Source organism: Rhizophagus irregularis, chromosome 30 (assembly GCF_026210795.1).
Source record: "Rhizophagus irregularis chromosome 30, complete sequence".
Lineage (NCBI taxonomy): Eukaryota > Fungi > Glomeromycota > Glomeromycetes > Glomerales > Glomeraceae > Rhizophagus > Rhizophagus irregularis.
In genome coordinates, this window is record NC_089458.1 from 814,065 (window position 1) to 828,341 (window position 14,277).

General features: G+C 26.5%; 4 protein-coding genes across 4 annotated transcripts; 3 read left to right on the forward strand and 1 right to left on the reverse strand.

The window, feature by feature from the left end:
• Positions 1-1,301: 1,301 nt before the first annotated feature.
• On the forward strand, positions 1,302-4,573 carry OCT59_021590 (uncharacterized protein). The gene is made up of 3 exons (XM_066146628.1): positions 1,302-2,377; positions 2,982-3,524; positions 3,903-4,573. Exons 1-3 carry the CDS (start codon positions 1,313-1,315, stop codon positions 4,296-4,298), a joined length of 2,004 nt encoding a protein of 667 aa, XP_066005745.1. The 5' UTR covers positions 1,302-1,312; the 3' UTR covers positions 4,299-4,573.
• Positions 4,574-4,955: 382 nt separating this feature from the next.
• OCT59_021591 (uncharacterized protein) lies at positions 4,956-6,277 on the forward strand. Its single transcript, XM_066146629.1, has one exon. It carries the CDS (start codon positions 5,032-5,034, stop codon positions 5,971-5,973), a length of 942 nt encoding a protein of 313 aa, XP_066005746.1. The 5' UTR covers positions 4,956-5,031; the 3' UTR covers positions 5,974-6,277.
• A 270-nt stretch (positions 6,278-6,547) lies between these two features.
• On the reverse strand, positions 6,548-7,132 carry OCT59_021592 (uncharacterized protein; the record flags this gene model as incomplete). Its single annotated transcript, XM_025311546.2, has 1 exon — positions 6,548-7,132. One exon carries the CDS (start codon positions 7,130-7,132, stop codon positions 6,548-6,550), a length of 585 nt encoding a protein of 194 aa, XP_025170573.2.
• A 552-nt stretch (positions 7,133-7,684) lies between these two features.
• Positions 7,685-7,927, forward strand: OCT59_021593 (uncharacterized protein; the record flags this gene model as incomplete). The annotated part of the gene is made up of 1 exon (XM_025311547.2): positions 7,685-7,927. One exon carries the CDS (start codon positions 7,685-7,687, stop codon positions 7,925-7,927), a length of 243 nt encoding a protein of 80 aa, XP_025170574.2.
• Positions 7,928-14,277: the final 6,350 nt, after the last annotated feature.

Genomic DNA, 14,277 nt, shown 5'->3' on the forward strand with positions numbered 1-14,277 from the left:
TCTTTTTTTTTCAACTGCGCTCAAACAAAAGGTAAATATTTCTTATTTATTAACTTCATTAATAAAATTTTTCTTTCTCCCCCTTTTTTATTTATTATTATCGGAATGTGATACTTTTTTTGTCATATAATTCATTTAAATATGAACTGTCTTATTTTAAATTTACATTAGTAATAATTATTATTTACTTATTCCTTTTTTTTTAAAAAAAAAAATAAAAAAAATTTTCTCATACAAAATTGTTTTTTTTTTTTAGAAAAAAAAAAAGTAATCTCTTTTGTTTCCCTTATTATATTATTTACTTGTTTGTAAATCATTTTCTCTTCTTTCGAGAAGAGGGAAAAAAATTATTTTTTTTTCAAATTAGAATTATCATTCAACATCTCTTTGTTTTCTTTTATCACCTATTTATATATATTTATATATATATATAATTATTTTTTTTTTCCTCGTTTTTCGTTACCTTCGTTATATTTATTTGGTTTGAATTTATTATTTTATGAACTTGTTTATTGAAAAATGACGTAAATTGATACACAAATAATCATAAATAGCTTTTTTCTATACGTCATCAAGTAAATATAGGCGAATTAGAATACCATTTTACTTTTTTTTTTTTTTTTTTTTAAATACAAGAATTACAAGATATATATACTTACGGCGTTTTCCTTTGTTTTTTTTCATCCAAAAAATTTTCTTAGTAAATTTTTTTTTTCCCAATAATACCTTCGAAACAATAAGTTAAGAAGAACCTTAGCAATATTTTCTATTATAAAGTTAAAAGTCTTATAAAACAACTACTTCCTACTTCTTGAAATTGTAAAAAACTTATCTTTTTTTACATTTGACCGTCAAAAATTACTTACATAAAAGGTACTTTATTTTTTACTTTTTTTTTCATGGAAATTTTTACTAACATTTCAAAAAAAAAAAAAAAAAAAAAAAAAAGATTATCCTTCCCCTTAAAAAAAACATAATTAATTAATTAATTTCACATTAAACTGTCTTACCTACAAAAAAAAAAATCATCATGCACTAAACACACATACTTACACACACGAAACATACACGTCTATAATTCTCTTAAACCCTTTCTATATATATAAATTTTTATCAAAAAAAAAAAATAATTAATTATTATATGTATATATATATTTTTTTTATATATATAATATAATTATTTATTATTTATTATTTATTTATTATTTATTTTATTTTTAAAAAAAAATTCGTCAAAGTATTTTTACTCATTTAATTCTTCACACCATATTTTTTTTTTCATTTTTCATTTTTTTTTTATTCTAGTTACCAAATGCCTTCACCAACAGAACAAGCATCATCCGAAACTTTAACTACATCAACAACAACATCATTACCTATAAAAGATGGTATGGAAATATCTCAGGAAAATGTCTCACATGTGAACCCCGATGATAGTAACGAGACCACAAACCTTGATAATAATAAAGTTCAAGAAGAAGAAGAACAAGAACAACAACCACAACAACAACAACAACAACAACAACCACAACAACCACAGCAGCAGGAACAGCAGCAACAGCAGCAGTCCCCGCAACAACAGCCGCAACAGCAGCAACAAGAAGAGTCCAATACTACAAATACTACTGCTATCACAAATACAAGTGCTACTACTACTACTACTACCACTAATGTTGTCGCTATGGAAACATCATCATCACCATCTCACATGACCGATGTTCCCATTGTTAATGAAGATGTTAATGCACCGACAACGACTTCTGTTGCATCTACCGCTTCATCGAATGATTCTAATACTACTCCTCCTACGACACAAGATACGACGCAAGAAATATCACAAGATATCTCACAAGATACTTCAAAGGTTTCTTCTAATAGTCCAAAAAGAAAATATAATAAAAGAATACCAAAAGAGGATCCACCACGTAGAAGAACGAGAAATACTTCAAAAGCTGCAATAAATCCTATATCAACTCCACAAGAAGATGAACCTTCAAATTTAGCAACTAGAAGACCATCTTCCGCTTCTTCTTCAAGAAGAGGTACTACTTCCTCAAATGTTGAACACGTTGAACGTCAACTTCCTTCAAAGGAAGGAATAAATCAATCAAATATTTCCGATCGTTTCGTTGAATTTATTATGTATTGCAACCCGTTAGCACCCGAAAATTTAGATAAAGTAGCACTTGTCAGATCATTTAATGCCGTCCCAAAATCTGATGGTAAAGTATTTCAAACTTGGACTCTTTATCAACTTGTTGATAAACATTATGCTGGCGAAATTCGAACGTGGACAAAGTTGGCACAAAAATTGGGCGTTGTACGTACCCCTGAGGCTAGTCCTCAAAAAATTCAACAATACGCTGTAAGATTGAAGGTTGGTGTATTACTGTAATACCAATTAAATTATTATATCCTTATAATCGTTAGTTTTTTTCCTTAAAAATCTCTTCGCTTTTTTCTTTCATTATTTTTTTTTTTTTTTTACATTTTTTTAAAAAAAAATTGTCATTGTGCATTATTATTATTCCTTTTTATGCATTACCCCGTGTTTAGAATAATATTTGTTCTTTTTTCTTTAAAATTGACAGGAAAAAAAACCTGTCAAATGCGTCCACAAATTCTAGAATAGTTACACCATTTATTCTAATTATTAAATCGTTCAGTTACACTAAACTTTTTTTTTTTTTTTGCGATCAACAAAAAAAAAAAAATTTCAAATTCAAAAAAAAACGAGTTTTTTTTTTTAGTATGTTTTAGTCGTACCTGTACAAATTTTCTCGTGACTATTTTATTTTTTAGTAATTTTTTTTTTTAAAAAAAAAAATCTTTTTTTATTTTTTTTTAATTTTACCTTCACCTTTTTTTTTATCTTTTCTTTTCTCACAAAAAAAAAAAAAAAAAACGGTTTTAACATGACTTTATTATTACTATTTTCTTTTTTTTTTAAAAAAAAACTATATCATTATTATTTAATATAGAAATGGATGGCTTCAGTACATGTTGATGCTTATTTCGATTACTTATTATCACGACCAAATGATTATTATCAATTGCCACAAAGAAATCCAACGGATGCAAGTGACGATGAATCAGACGTAGTCTTAAAATTAATAAAGCGTGCCGGAAGTAAACGACAGAAAAGAAAATATACACGTAGAAACACGAATACTTCTAATACTTCTGCTAACGATGATGGAACCACAAATCCCGAGGGAGTATCACGAGGGAATACTACAGAATTGGATGATGAAGCTCACTTTGAAAGTGAAGAAGTTGATGAAGGTGCTGATAAACACCGAGGTAAGCGTGTAAGAGCCTCATATTCGGACGATGGATCAGAAGAAGAGGATGATAAAGATCCATGGATGGATATAGATGGGGAAGAAGATGATCATGAACGCCCTTCAGAATCAACTGGAACAAATCCAAATCCAAATCCAAATCCAAGTCCAAATCCAAATCCAAATCCAAATCCGAGTCAAACCCAGAATCAAAATCAACGTAGAAAAAGTGTAGTTCAGGTAGGTTATTGTCAAAATTGGGTTAAGGATTACGTGAAAGAAGAAGAAAGCGAAAATATCGTTGGGGGAGTTAGAAAAGAAGCCAACCCTGAAAACGATTCAAGCCGTTATTATCGTCAATACCCATCACAGTTTGCCTTGATCGAACCGAAAAACGGTTCAAATATTCCTACACCAAATCCTTCGCCGACAACATTACCAGTTATGAGCCTTTCCAGTGGAAATATTACTGGAAACAAAAGGGTATTGTCTCATTCCGGTGCAACTGGTGGTGCTGGTACTCAATTGCGTTGGCGTATCTCTACGGGTCCCGTACATGCCGTCAAATCGTCTGCTGATGAATCGTATCTAACCACCTCGCCTTCCTCTTCTCAAAAGGACCAGTCGAAGAAAAAACAAGAACCGGTCCAGACGCTTCCCCCGGGTCAAACGGTCTTAGACTTGAGACAGCCACCAATGGCTCCACAACCAAGTATTCGACCGCCAAGAAATTTTGCAAATACCAACATCCCAAATGAACAACAACAACAACAATTCACTGATGGGAAAAACTACGCCGAGATGCTTCTGCCTTCAGTCCTTCCAAGTAATGATAAAGAGACAATTACAATGCTTCAAAAGAATTTGGTAAGCGCTATTGGCATGTTAGAGGACAGCCAACGAAAAATCAAGATGTTGAATGATCTCGTTCGTCAACGAGAGGATGATGTAAGACAACGTGTAGTACGAGCGCTTAAAACCGAAGTAAATACCGTCATCGAAAAATTTCAATAAATGTTGTAATGTAATTAAGCTATAAAAAGTACCATATGTACTTTTTTTATTTTACCTTTTTTTTTCGCTTCATATTTCTGTTGTTTCTGTTTTTTTGTGATTATGAACAATCAGTTCGAAAAATGTTTTCAAAAAAAAATTTTTTCATCACTTTTTTCTTTTTTTTTTTCGTTTCCCCCTACATATCCAAAATTTCTTTGTAAAAAATTTTTTTTTTCTTCCTGTAAAAAAGTTTTTTTTCTTTTTTTTCAATATTCTATTTGCGGTGAGAGTATAAAAAAAATATAAAATTTAAAAAAAAATGAATAAAAAAAACAAATAAATAAATTTGATAAAGGGGATGTGAAATCGATCCTTTTTAAGCGAAAAAAATATTCGTTCTTTTATCAGTGGTTTTTTAATAATGAGAATTAATAATACTCCGTGACTAGATATGTGGAGATGATGAGCGGTGTATGACATCTTATGTGTCGAATGTGACGAACATACTTTACATACTTTGAAATGAACTGGCCAACTGGCCAAAATTATTATAATGCGAGCCGGAAGTGTTATTTATCACTTGACCCTTATATGACACACCCTTGTCATGTGAATAAAACGTCATCATTTGTGATAGATCAAAACAAATAAAAGTACGACTTTTTGTTTTCATCAAGTCAACTTGAAACGTATTCCTCGACTTTTTTCTTTACCTCAATACTCTCAATACTTCAAATAAAAAGGAACAATAATGACGGAAAAAGAAAATCATCAACTTGAAACAACGGATTTGAAATATGAAGAGTTTTATTGTTGTTACCTTTTACGTTCACTTTCTCCTAAATATAAACAAACCAGTTATATAGGAAGTACTAATGATCCAAAAAGACGTTTACGACAACATAATGGGGAAATAGCATCAGGAGCGAAAAAAACTTCAAATAAAAGACCATGGGAAATGATACTTTTCGTTTATGGATTTCCTAATCATGTAGCAGCATTACAATTTGAATGGAGTTGGCAAAATCCTTCAATAACTCGTAGATTACAATTAAAAAATCGTGAAGAATTTAAAGAAAATGATGATAAATTATCAACATCACTTTTAGCATTATCAAAAATGTTAAAAGATAAATTTTGGTCAAGATGGCCATTACATTTACATATTTTAATACCAATTGAATCTATTATATTACGACAAAATAAATCTTTAAAAATCAATGCTACGAATTTTTTTGATATTAAAAATTTATCAAAAAATATTAGGATAACAAATGGTAATATAGAAGATTTTAATAATTATAAAAAAAATTTTATTAGAAAATTTATTAGAAATGAATATTTAAAATATTTAAATCATACAAAAAATTATAATAATAATAATAATTCACCTTATTATTGTAATTTATGTTTAGAAAATATTGATTTTAATAATCATAAAAATTATTTAAATTGTTTAAATATGGAATGTAATATGTCATATCATATTACTTGTCTTGCAAAAAAATTCACGAAATTGGAAGCATTAGAAAATTCAACTTTTGATAATCCTTATAATGAATTATATGAAGAAATTTTACCTATTAATGGAAAATGTCCTAATTGTCAAATATTTTTATTATGGGGGGATTTGATTTTATCTATGATGATTAGAGAAAAATATGTTCAAAATGATCTTATATTGGATGAATAATTTATATAATTTTATCAAAAAAAAAAAAAGTGTTATATTATTTACTTATATACAGTATATAGGACGAATATATAAAATAGAACGAATACATAAAATTATCAAAATGTTATATATAGATTTTTTTATGATACTATAGCCTGTAGGTACAATTTTTTTTTTTTATATTTGAAGACTATATAAATATATTATATATTATTGTTTTTTTATTATTATTATATTTATAAATAAATGTCTAGAATTTTTTATAATTCATTTATTATAAAATTAGTTTTATATCTAGTAATTCAATAAAAAATAATTAATGAATAACTAATAATTTTTTTTTTTTTTTTAATCGCAGCACATTTATAAATTTATTAAAATAATTAAAGTAATATATAATAAAATTACTAAACTACCTAATTAAATTAATATTATTAATTTATAAACCGCTCGTCATATTATTAAAATACCCCACACGTGCACTGTCGAATGATCTATTATGCTATACAGGTAAACATATGTGGAATATGTTTTCTTAGCCCAGGGCCCTGTAATCAATGCAAGGGTGATCATGGGACCTACTATACTGCGACTATGTTTTCCATGATTGTGAAGGTGAAGAGCCTTTTGTTATAAGTGAATGGATATAGTTTTTGCAACATGTCAAAGTTTCACGCACAAGTTCATTTTTATCCAGTATTCCTTGTGTCTGTTGTATGTCAAGTTGTTGAGATATAGAACACGAATGGCTTCTAACAGTATTCATCTTGTCTTTTTTAGTGATGCCCAATTTAGCTTCAAGTATATTCAATTCATAGCATCGCGGATTCCATATGTACTTTCTGAAAGCCTTGTGGAAATGTTTTATAATTCTACTGACAACCTCATTGGTTACTTTTTTAGACAAGAAGCGTCGAAGTTTTATTATAATTGTATCTGAGATAAGCCCTCTAGTAAGTTCAATACGGGTACGTTCTTTAAAAAGAGGGAAAGCTTCATCCTTATATTCAAAGATAATACGTTCTAACTGTCCCTGTACTATCTTTGTTGAGGATGTGGATTTTTTAATAAATTTCATAATCTTGGATGTTACTTCTGACTCAACCTGCTGAAAACCATCTTCATGACCTGGACATATAACAATATGCTGGATATCTTCATTATCATGTAAGCACATTAAACATTTGACTTGATTATACAGTTTGTTTCGTTTCCTAAGATAACTAATAATTCATTCATTGTAAAAAATGATTATATGAAGGTTTAACTGTAATTCAGTTTAAAAAATTTAATTTATTAAACAATCAACTAATTAATTTATTTATTTTATTTTTGACAAATCTTTTAATATAATAAATACAGTTGGACTTCGATGTACCAATATTCTATGTACTGATAATTGCCTGTACTGATAAAATTTTGTTGTCCCATTTCACAATTAATAAAAAAACCTTGTTGTATTAGGGATGTTAAAGGTTCCAGGTTCATGAACTTAAACTGAAAGTTCCAAACCTGGTTTGAAGGAAACTCAGTTCCATTTTTGGAACTATATGTAAACTAAGTTCGTAATTAGTTCAACCAATTATAAATGCAGATTTACATATAAAAATAGATTATATAAATATATTATATGATAATCAAGTGATAATTGATAATCAGTCATCTGATTATTTAAAAGTTGATCTAACGCGTTTAAAAAAAATTTTACGTGTTATTATGACTATTAAAGATGGAGTTAACCATAGCAGAAACCAGCCAGTTACAACAATTAAGAGCTGAGATACTAGGCGAACTTGATAAAGATGAGAATAATTTATATAGTGAAGAGGAAGAAGAAAATATTAATGAAGACGAAAACTTAAATAACAAAAAGAGTTCTGCTTGGAACTATTTTAAATTACAAATTTCTGGAAAAAAATATGTAAAAATTGTTCTCAAAAATATGGTGAAAAGATGGGAATATCAACTTTAAAGAAACACCTTTATTATAAACATAATATTATTATAGATAAAATTAAAAATACTCAAACAACTTTGAATTTTCCTAGAGTTGATCCATAGCCAATTACCGAACAGCAGGTGCGAAATATAGCTTTTGTAGATTGGATAATCTCTGACCTACAACCATTTAAAATTGTTGAAAATCCTCATTTTGTTTATATGTTTAAAATATTTAATCCAAGATATCAAGTTCTTAACTGACAGAATTTAAAGGAAATGGTTGTAAATAAATTTAATACAATCAGAAAAAATATTGGTGCATTTATGGTTCAAATTCCAGGAAAAATTGCGCTTACAGCTGACATGTGGATGAGTAAATTTACAAATGATGCATTTCTTGGCCTCACCATCTATTATATTGATCAGAAATGGAAGTTGCAGAATTTCCTATTAGATATCATATCTTTTACTAAACGGCATACTGAAATCAATATATATTGCAACATCAATTAATAATGTTTTAAATGATTTTAATTTTCAAGAAAAAACTTTGGCTCTTACAACTGATAATGAATCGGCTATGATTGTGTGTGGAAGAACGTTTGGACAACAATTGATTACTCAACTTGATTCTCAAAATTTTAGACATTACCGTTGTACCGCCCATATTCATCTTAATCTTGCTGCACAACAAGAACTTGAAATGATATCAGATGAAGTTATTAAAGTATGAGAATTAATGAATAAAATTAAGCATTCAATAGTAATTAGCGATCAGTTGAAAAATTTGTGTTCATACGCAAAAATTACATATTTGAGACCAGAATTGGATTGTAAGACGAGATGAAATTCAACTTTTAACATGTTAAAAAAATTGGAAAAAATGTGGCGTGGATTGCAATTATTGGCAGTTGAAAATAAGGAAATTCAAAATTTAATGCCTATCAATAATGAATGGAAAATAATTAAAGTCAGTATTGAATAATTGAATGAATATTAGTATTAATTTATATTCATTATAATTAATACAATTTCTTTGATTTTTTTTATCATAGGATACACTTACTGTTTTGGAGCCTTTGGAAAAAGCTACAGTCTATCTTTCTACTGCTAGATATCTGACAATTGCAGATGTTCGGTTTGTTTTTTTAGGAATTTTGGATTATTTGAATGATTTGATTGGATCAGAAGAATTTAGTCAAAATGAATTAGCATCATCTATAAATCAAAAGATTGATGACTATTGGAAATATATTGATGAACAAACTTTAGTAGCTGCAATTTTAGATCCTCAGACAAAACTTACTTTATTTGAATCAGGAACACCAACCACTAATGCAATATCCACTGTTACAGCTTTATTACGTAGTTATCATGTTGTGACAAGTGAAAATTGCAAAAAAACTCAAGATGAAAATAATTATAGTAGTACACGAGAATATTTTGCACGAAAACAGTATCATTTATCTGAAAGTAATTTACGCCAATCATCTATTTCTTCTATTGCAAGTTCTATATCATTAGAAGAAACTTTTCCTGAATTAGACCGATATTTAGCTTTACTTTGTGATGAAAAAGCAGATCCGTTATTGTGGTGGCAGGCACATCAACAAGAATTTCCAAAATTATCGTTAATGGCGAGAGACTACCTTTGTATTCAAGCAACTAGCGTTGCATGTGAACAACTTTTTTCTGTTGCAGCCAATACTATTACTAAAACCTGAAATAGACTTGACCCAGAAACAGTCAGGGCTACTTTGTGCACTAAATTCTGGTTAGAAAAAAAAGGTATAAGTAAAAATCATTAATACTAGTATCTGTAAATATAATTACTTATACAATTTACGTATTTGAACATTATATGTGAAATGTATATACAGTATAAATATAACAATAAAGATAATTTTTGGCAAAAATTTAAGTGTATAAGGGTACGGTTGGTGGAGCACTGGTGGAGCCGTAGTTTTTTTATAAAAATTTTTTAAAATTAAACTAAACTTGGAGGTTAATCAATTAAACGATTAAAAATAAATTTACATATACTCCACATAGTGTTTAATATTTTAAATATTTAACAACTTGCCGTAAAAATTGGAAGAAAAAAAAAAATACATATGTACTACGTATAATATCGTAAATCCCTCCATTATTTGTTGAATATCACATGATATTTGAATTGCAACCGCTAATTAAATCGATTTTTATATTTAAATAAAGAGTTCAAACCTTATTTGAACTCCAGTTCTGAACAAGTTCAAACCTATTATAAAAACTCAGTTCCCGAGTTCTACCTATTGGAACTTTAAGGAACTGAACCTAAACTAAACCTAAACGAACCTTAACATCCCTATGTTGTATATACCAATATTATATATAATTTCACAATGTAATATCAGTGTTAGCACTTAGCCGTTTGGCCGGGGTTGGCCATTTAGCCATTTGGCCAGTTTGGCCAGCCAAACTGCTCAAAAAAATCTTTGGCCGTGACCAAATGTTAATACAGCTTTAATAAAGTATTAGTATTTTATTATTTGACCAAAATTTGGCCGGATTGGCCATTGGCCGTTTTGCCATTTTGGCTGGTCAAATCGGCCAAAAAAATTCTTAGCCACAGCCAAATGCCAACACTGGTAACATGTACTAATATTCACCTCTTGTCCCTTTATAGTAGTCTATATAAGATATACTGATATTTTAGATTACACTAATTTAATTCAGGTTGGCACTATAAACTTAGCCTGAATTAATAAGAGGATTTCCATCATTACATCCAAGTAATTAGATTTTTTAGCTCTTATTTCAACACAAAATGTGAACAACTTTTGTTTTATAAAATGTATGTTAATAAGAAGCTATAATTTAATTTTTAAATAAACTCAGAGTTTGCATAATGCCACCAAGAATTAGACTTTGGCTTGCATTATGATTCATTATGTAATGATAATTCGATGTAACAATATATTTTACCTAAACCAACAGCATCAGTATATCAAGGTCTGACTGTAAATAATTTATTATTATATAATATTTAAAATATAAAAAAAAAATTTAAATTTTAATTATTGAGTAAACTATTATCTATTTTTAATTGTCATATTAATACAACTTTACCATTTTATTAATCAAAAATAATAATATCTAATATATAAAAAATTAAATTAACAATAAAAAATATAAATTAATGGTTTTAAACTGATAAAAATTATTAATTATTGAATAAACTATTATTTATTTTTAATTGTCATATTGATGTAATTTTACTATTTTATTAATCAAAAATAATAATATCATAATATATAAAAAATTAAATTAACAATAAAAAATATAAATTAATGGTTTTAAACTGATAAAAATTATTAATTATTAAGTAAACTATTATCTATTATTAATTGTTATATTGATGCAACTTTACTATTTTATTAATCAAAAATAATAATATTGAAAAAAATTATTAATTATTGAATAAACTATTATCTATTTTTAATTGTCATATTGATGCAACTTTACTATTTTATTAATCAGAAATAATGGTTTTAAACTGATAAAAATTATTAATTATTAAGTAAACTATCATTTATTTTTAATTGTTATATTTATGCAACTTTACTATTTTATTAATCAGAAATAATAATATCTAATATATAAAAACAATAGAAAATATAAATTAATGGTTTTAAACATAAAAATTGTTTTCTATTATAGTTTACAAAAGAAATTAATTTGTCTAAAAAAAATATAGTTCAAATTTGTTGATATAAAATTTGTACAATAAAAAAATATATAAAAAGACCTTATTTTTTTTTCATTTTTTTTTCTTTGGAATTAGCTTTTAATATTAATTTTACTAAATCCAGTATACTAGTTTTTTTAATTGTACAGATTCTATCTTCAAAAAAAATATGACACATATTCTGATCCATTATAAGTTAAAAAAAAATTAAATTTTTAATATTAATTCTACTAAATCCAGTATACTAGTTTTTTTAATTGTACAGATTCTATCTTCAAAAAATATGACACATATTCTGATCCATTATAAGTTAAAAAAAAATTAAAAAATATATAAAATACAATATCACAAAATAACATAATTAGTAAAAAAAAAAAGAAGTCTTCTGAAGCAATATATAATAATTATTAATACTTGACTACCTTAACTATTTTCTTAAAATACACTCAAAACTGCTGAATCTAAGAAGGAAACAAAAAATGATGATTCAAAATCGAAGGAAAAAGAAAAATATGTTCTGGTAGTACCTTCAGAATTAGAATCTAGTAAAAAGAATGATAAGAAGGAAGCGAATACTATTCAAGATACACCAAAATCTGATAAGAAAGAAAAGAAAGAAAAGAAAGGTGAAGAACCACTTACTCAAGAAACACCAAAATCTGACAAGAAAAAGAAAAAAAACCTGATAAAAGACAATATACTGAGCAGGAATTATTCAAAGCAGAAGCTGAACAAAAAGACTTTTTTATTGCTATTATGCAGTTAGTTATGAGAAAAAGTACTAAATAAAATATACAGTTTTCTGTGTCACTACTTTTTAATAATTATATAAGAAGAAATTGGATGCAGAAAGAAAATTCAAACTTAATATTATTGAGGATTTCCAGTAATTAAAGAACTTAAAAGAACCAGAAATCTGGAAATTTAAAGAAAATTCTATAAAAATAAGGATTAAAATTAGATTCTTTAGTTTAAATTTTAAAGTCTAAACTTTTACATCTTTAAACCTCCAGAGATAAGAATGGCGATTAAAAAAAGTTTAGTTGATATTTTGATATATGTACTGTCAAATATACAACTTTAACTAAATGAAACTGTATCTTTAATTGCTGAAAATAATTTTCCTGATTAATGGTCATACTTGATCTCACAATTAACTAGTAAATTTAATTCAGAAGACTTGCCAAAATAATGCTGTTTTGCAAACTTGTTCATCCCTATTAGCAACTTTTACAGGTGACTAATATACCAAAGATGTAATATATAGTAATGATATTTATCCTCAAACATATTCAAAAGATGGATTTTACCTTAGAAGTTTTTTTTAAAAATTATATAAGAAGAAATTAGGTGTAGGAAGAAAATTTAAACTTAATGTTATAAGAAGATTAAAGAACTTAAAAGAATTAGAAATCTGGAAATTTAAAGAAAATTCTTAATAAATTAAGATATAATGAAGAATTAACATTAGATTCTTTAGTTTAAATTTTACATTCTTAAAATTCCAGAAATAAGAATGGTGATTAAAAAAAATTTGCTTGATATTTTGATATCTGTACCGTTAAATATATAACTTCAACTAAGTGAAGCTGTATTTTTAATTGCTGAAAATAATTTCCTGATTAATGGCTATACTTGATCTCACAATTAACTAGTAAATTTAATTCAGAAGACTTTATCAAAAATAATGCTCATTCAATATTTAAAAAGTATAAGTTAGAATTCTGAACTGATTCATTATATAATGAAATCAACTTTATTTTAAATCAATTTGTTTATTCCTATTGGCAACTTTTACAAGCAACTGATGCCTTCAAATATATTCAAGAGATGGATTTTACCTTAAAGGTTTTTTTTAAGAATTATATACAAAGAAATTAGATGCAGAAAGAAAATTTAAACTTAACATTATAAGAAAATTTCCAGTAATTAAAGAACTTAAAAGAATCAGAAATCTGAAAATTTAAACTGATAAAATTCTTAATAAATTAAGATATATAAGAATTAAAATTAGATTCTTTAGTTTAAATTCTAAAGTCCAAACTTTTACATTCTTAAAATTCCAGAAATAAGAATAGCAATTAAAGAAAATTTAGTTAATATTTTGATATTTGTACTATCAAATATACAACTTCAACTAAGTGAAGTTGTATCTTTATTAATTGCTGAAAATGATTTTTCTGATTAATAGCCATATTTAATCTTACAATTAACTAGTAATTTAATTCAGGAGATTTTACCAGAAATAATGCTATTTTGCAAACATATTAAAAAGTATAAGTTAGAATTCTGAATTGATCCGTTATATAATGAAATCAACTTTATTTTAGATCAATTTGTTCATCCTTATTAGCAACTTTATAGATGACTAATGTTCTCAAATATTCAAGAAATGGATTTTACCTTAAAAGTTTTAAGATGAGCTAAAAAATATGCTGATTTCAAATTTATGTAATTTGAAATGCATTATCAATTTGTTAAAGCTTATTATTTTATAAAAAACTATGATAAGATTTTTTATAAGGCTTTTTATTACTATATAATAGATATTAATGAAAATTATATTTCAATGTGTTGATCTTTATAAAAATGTATTTAGCAAGAAAGATTAATTAACTATTGCGTAGACATGAAGTATATGGAATTAGCTT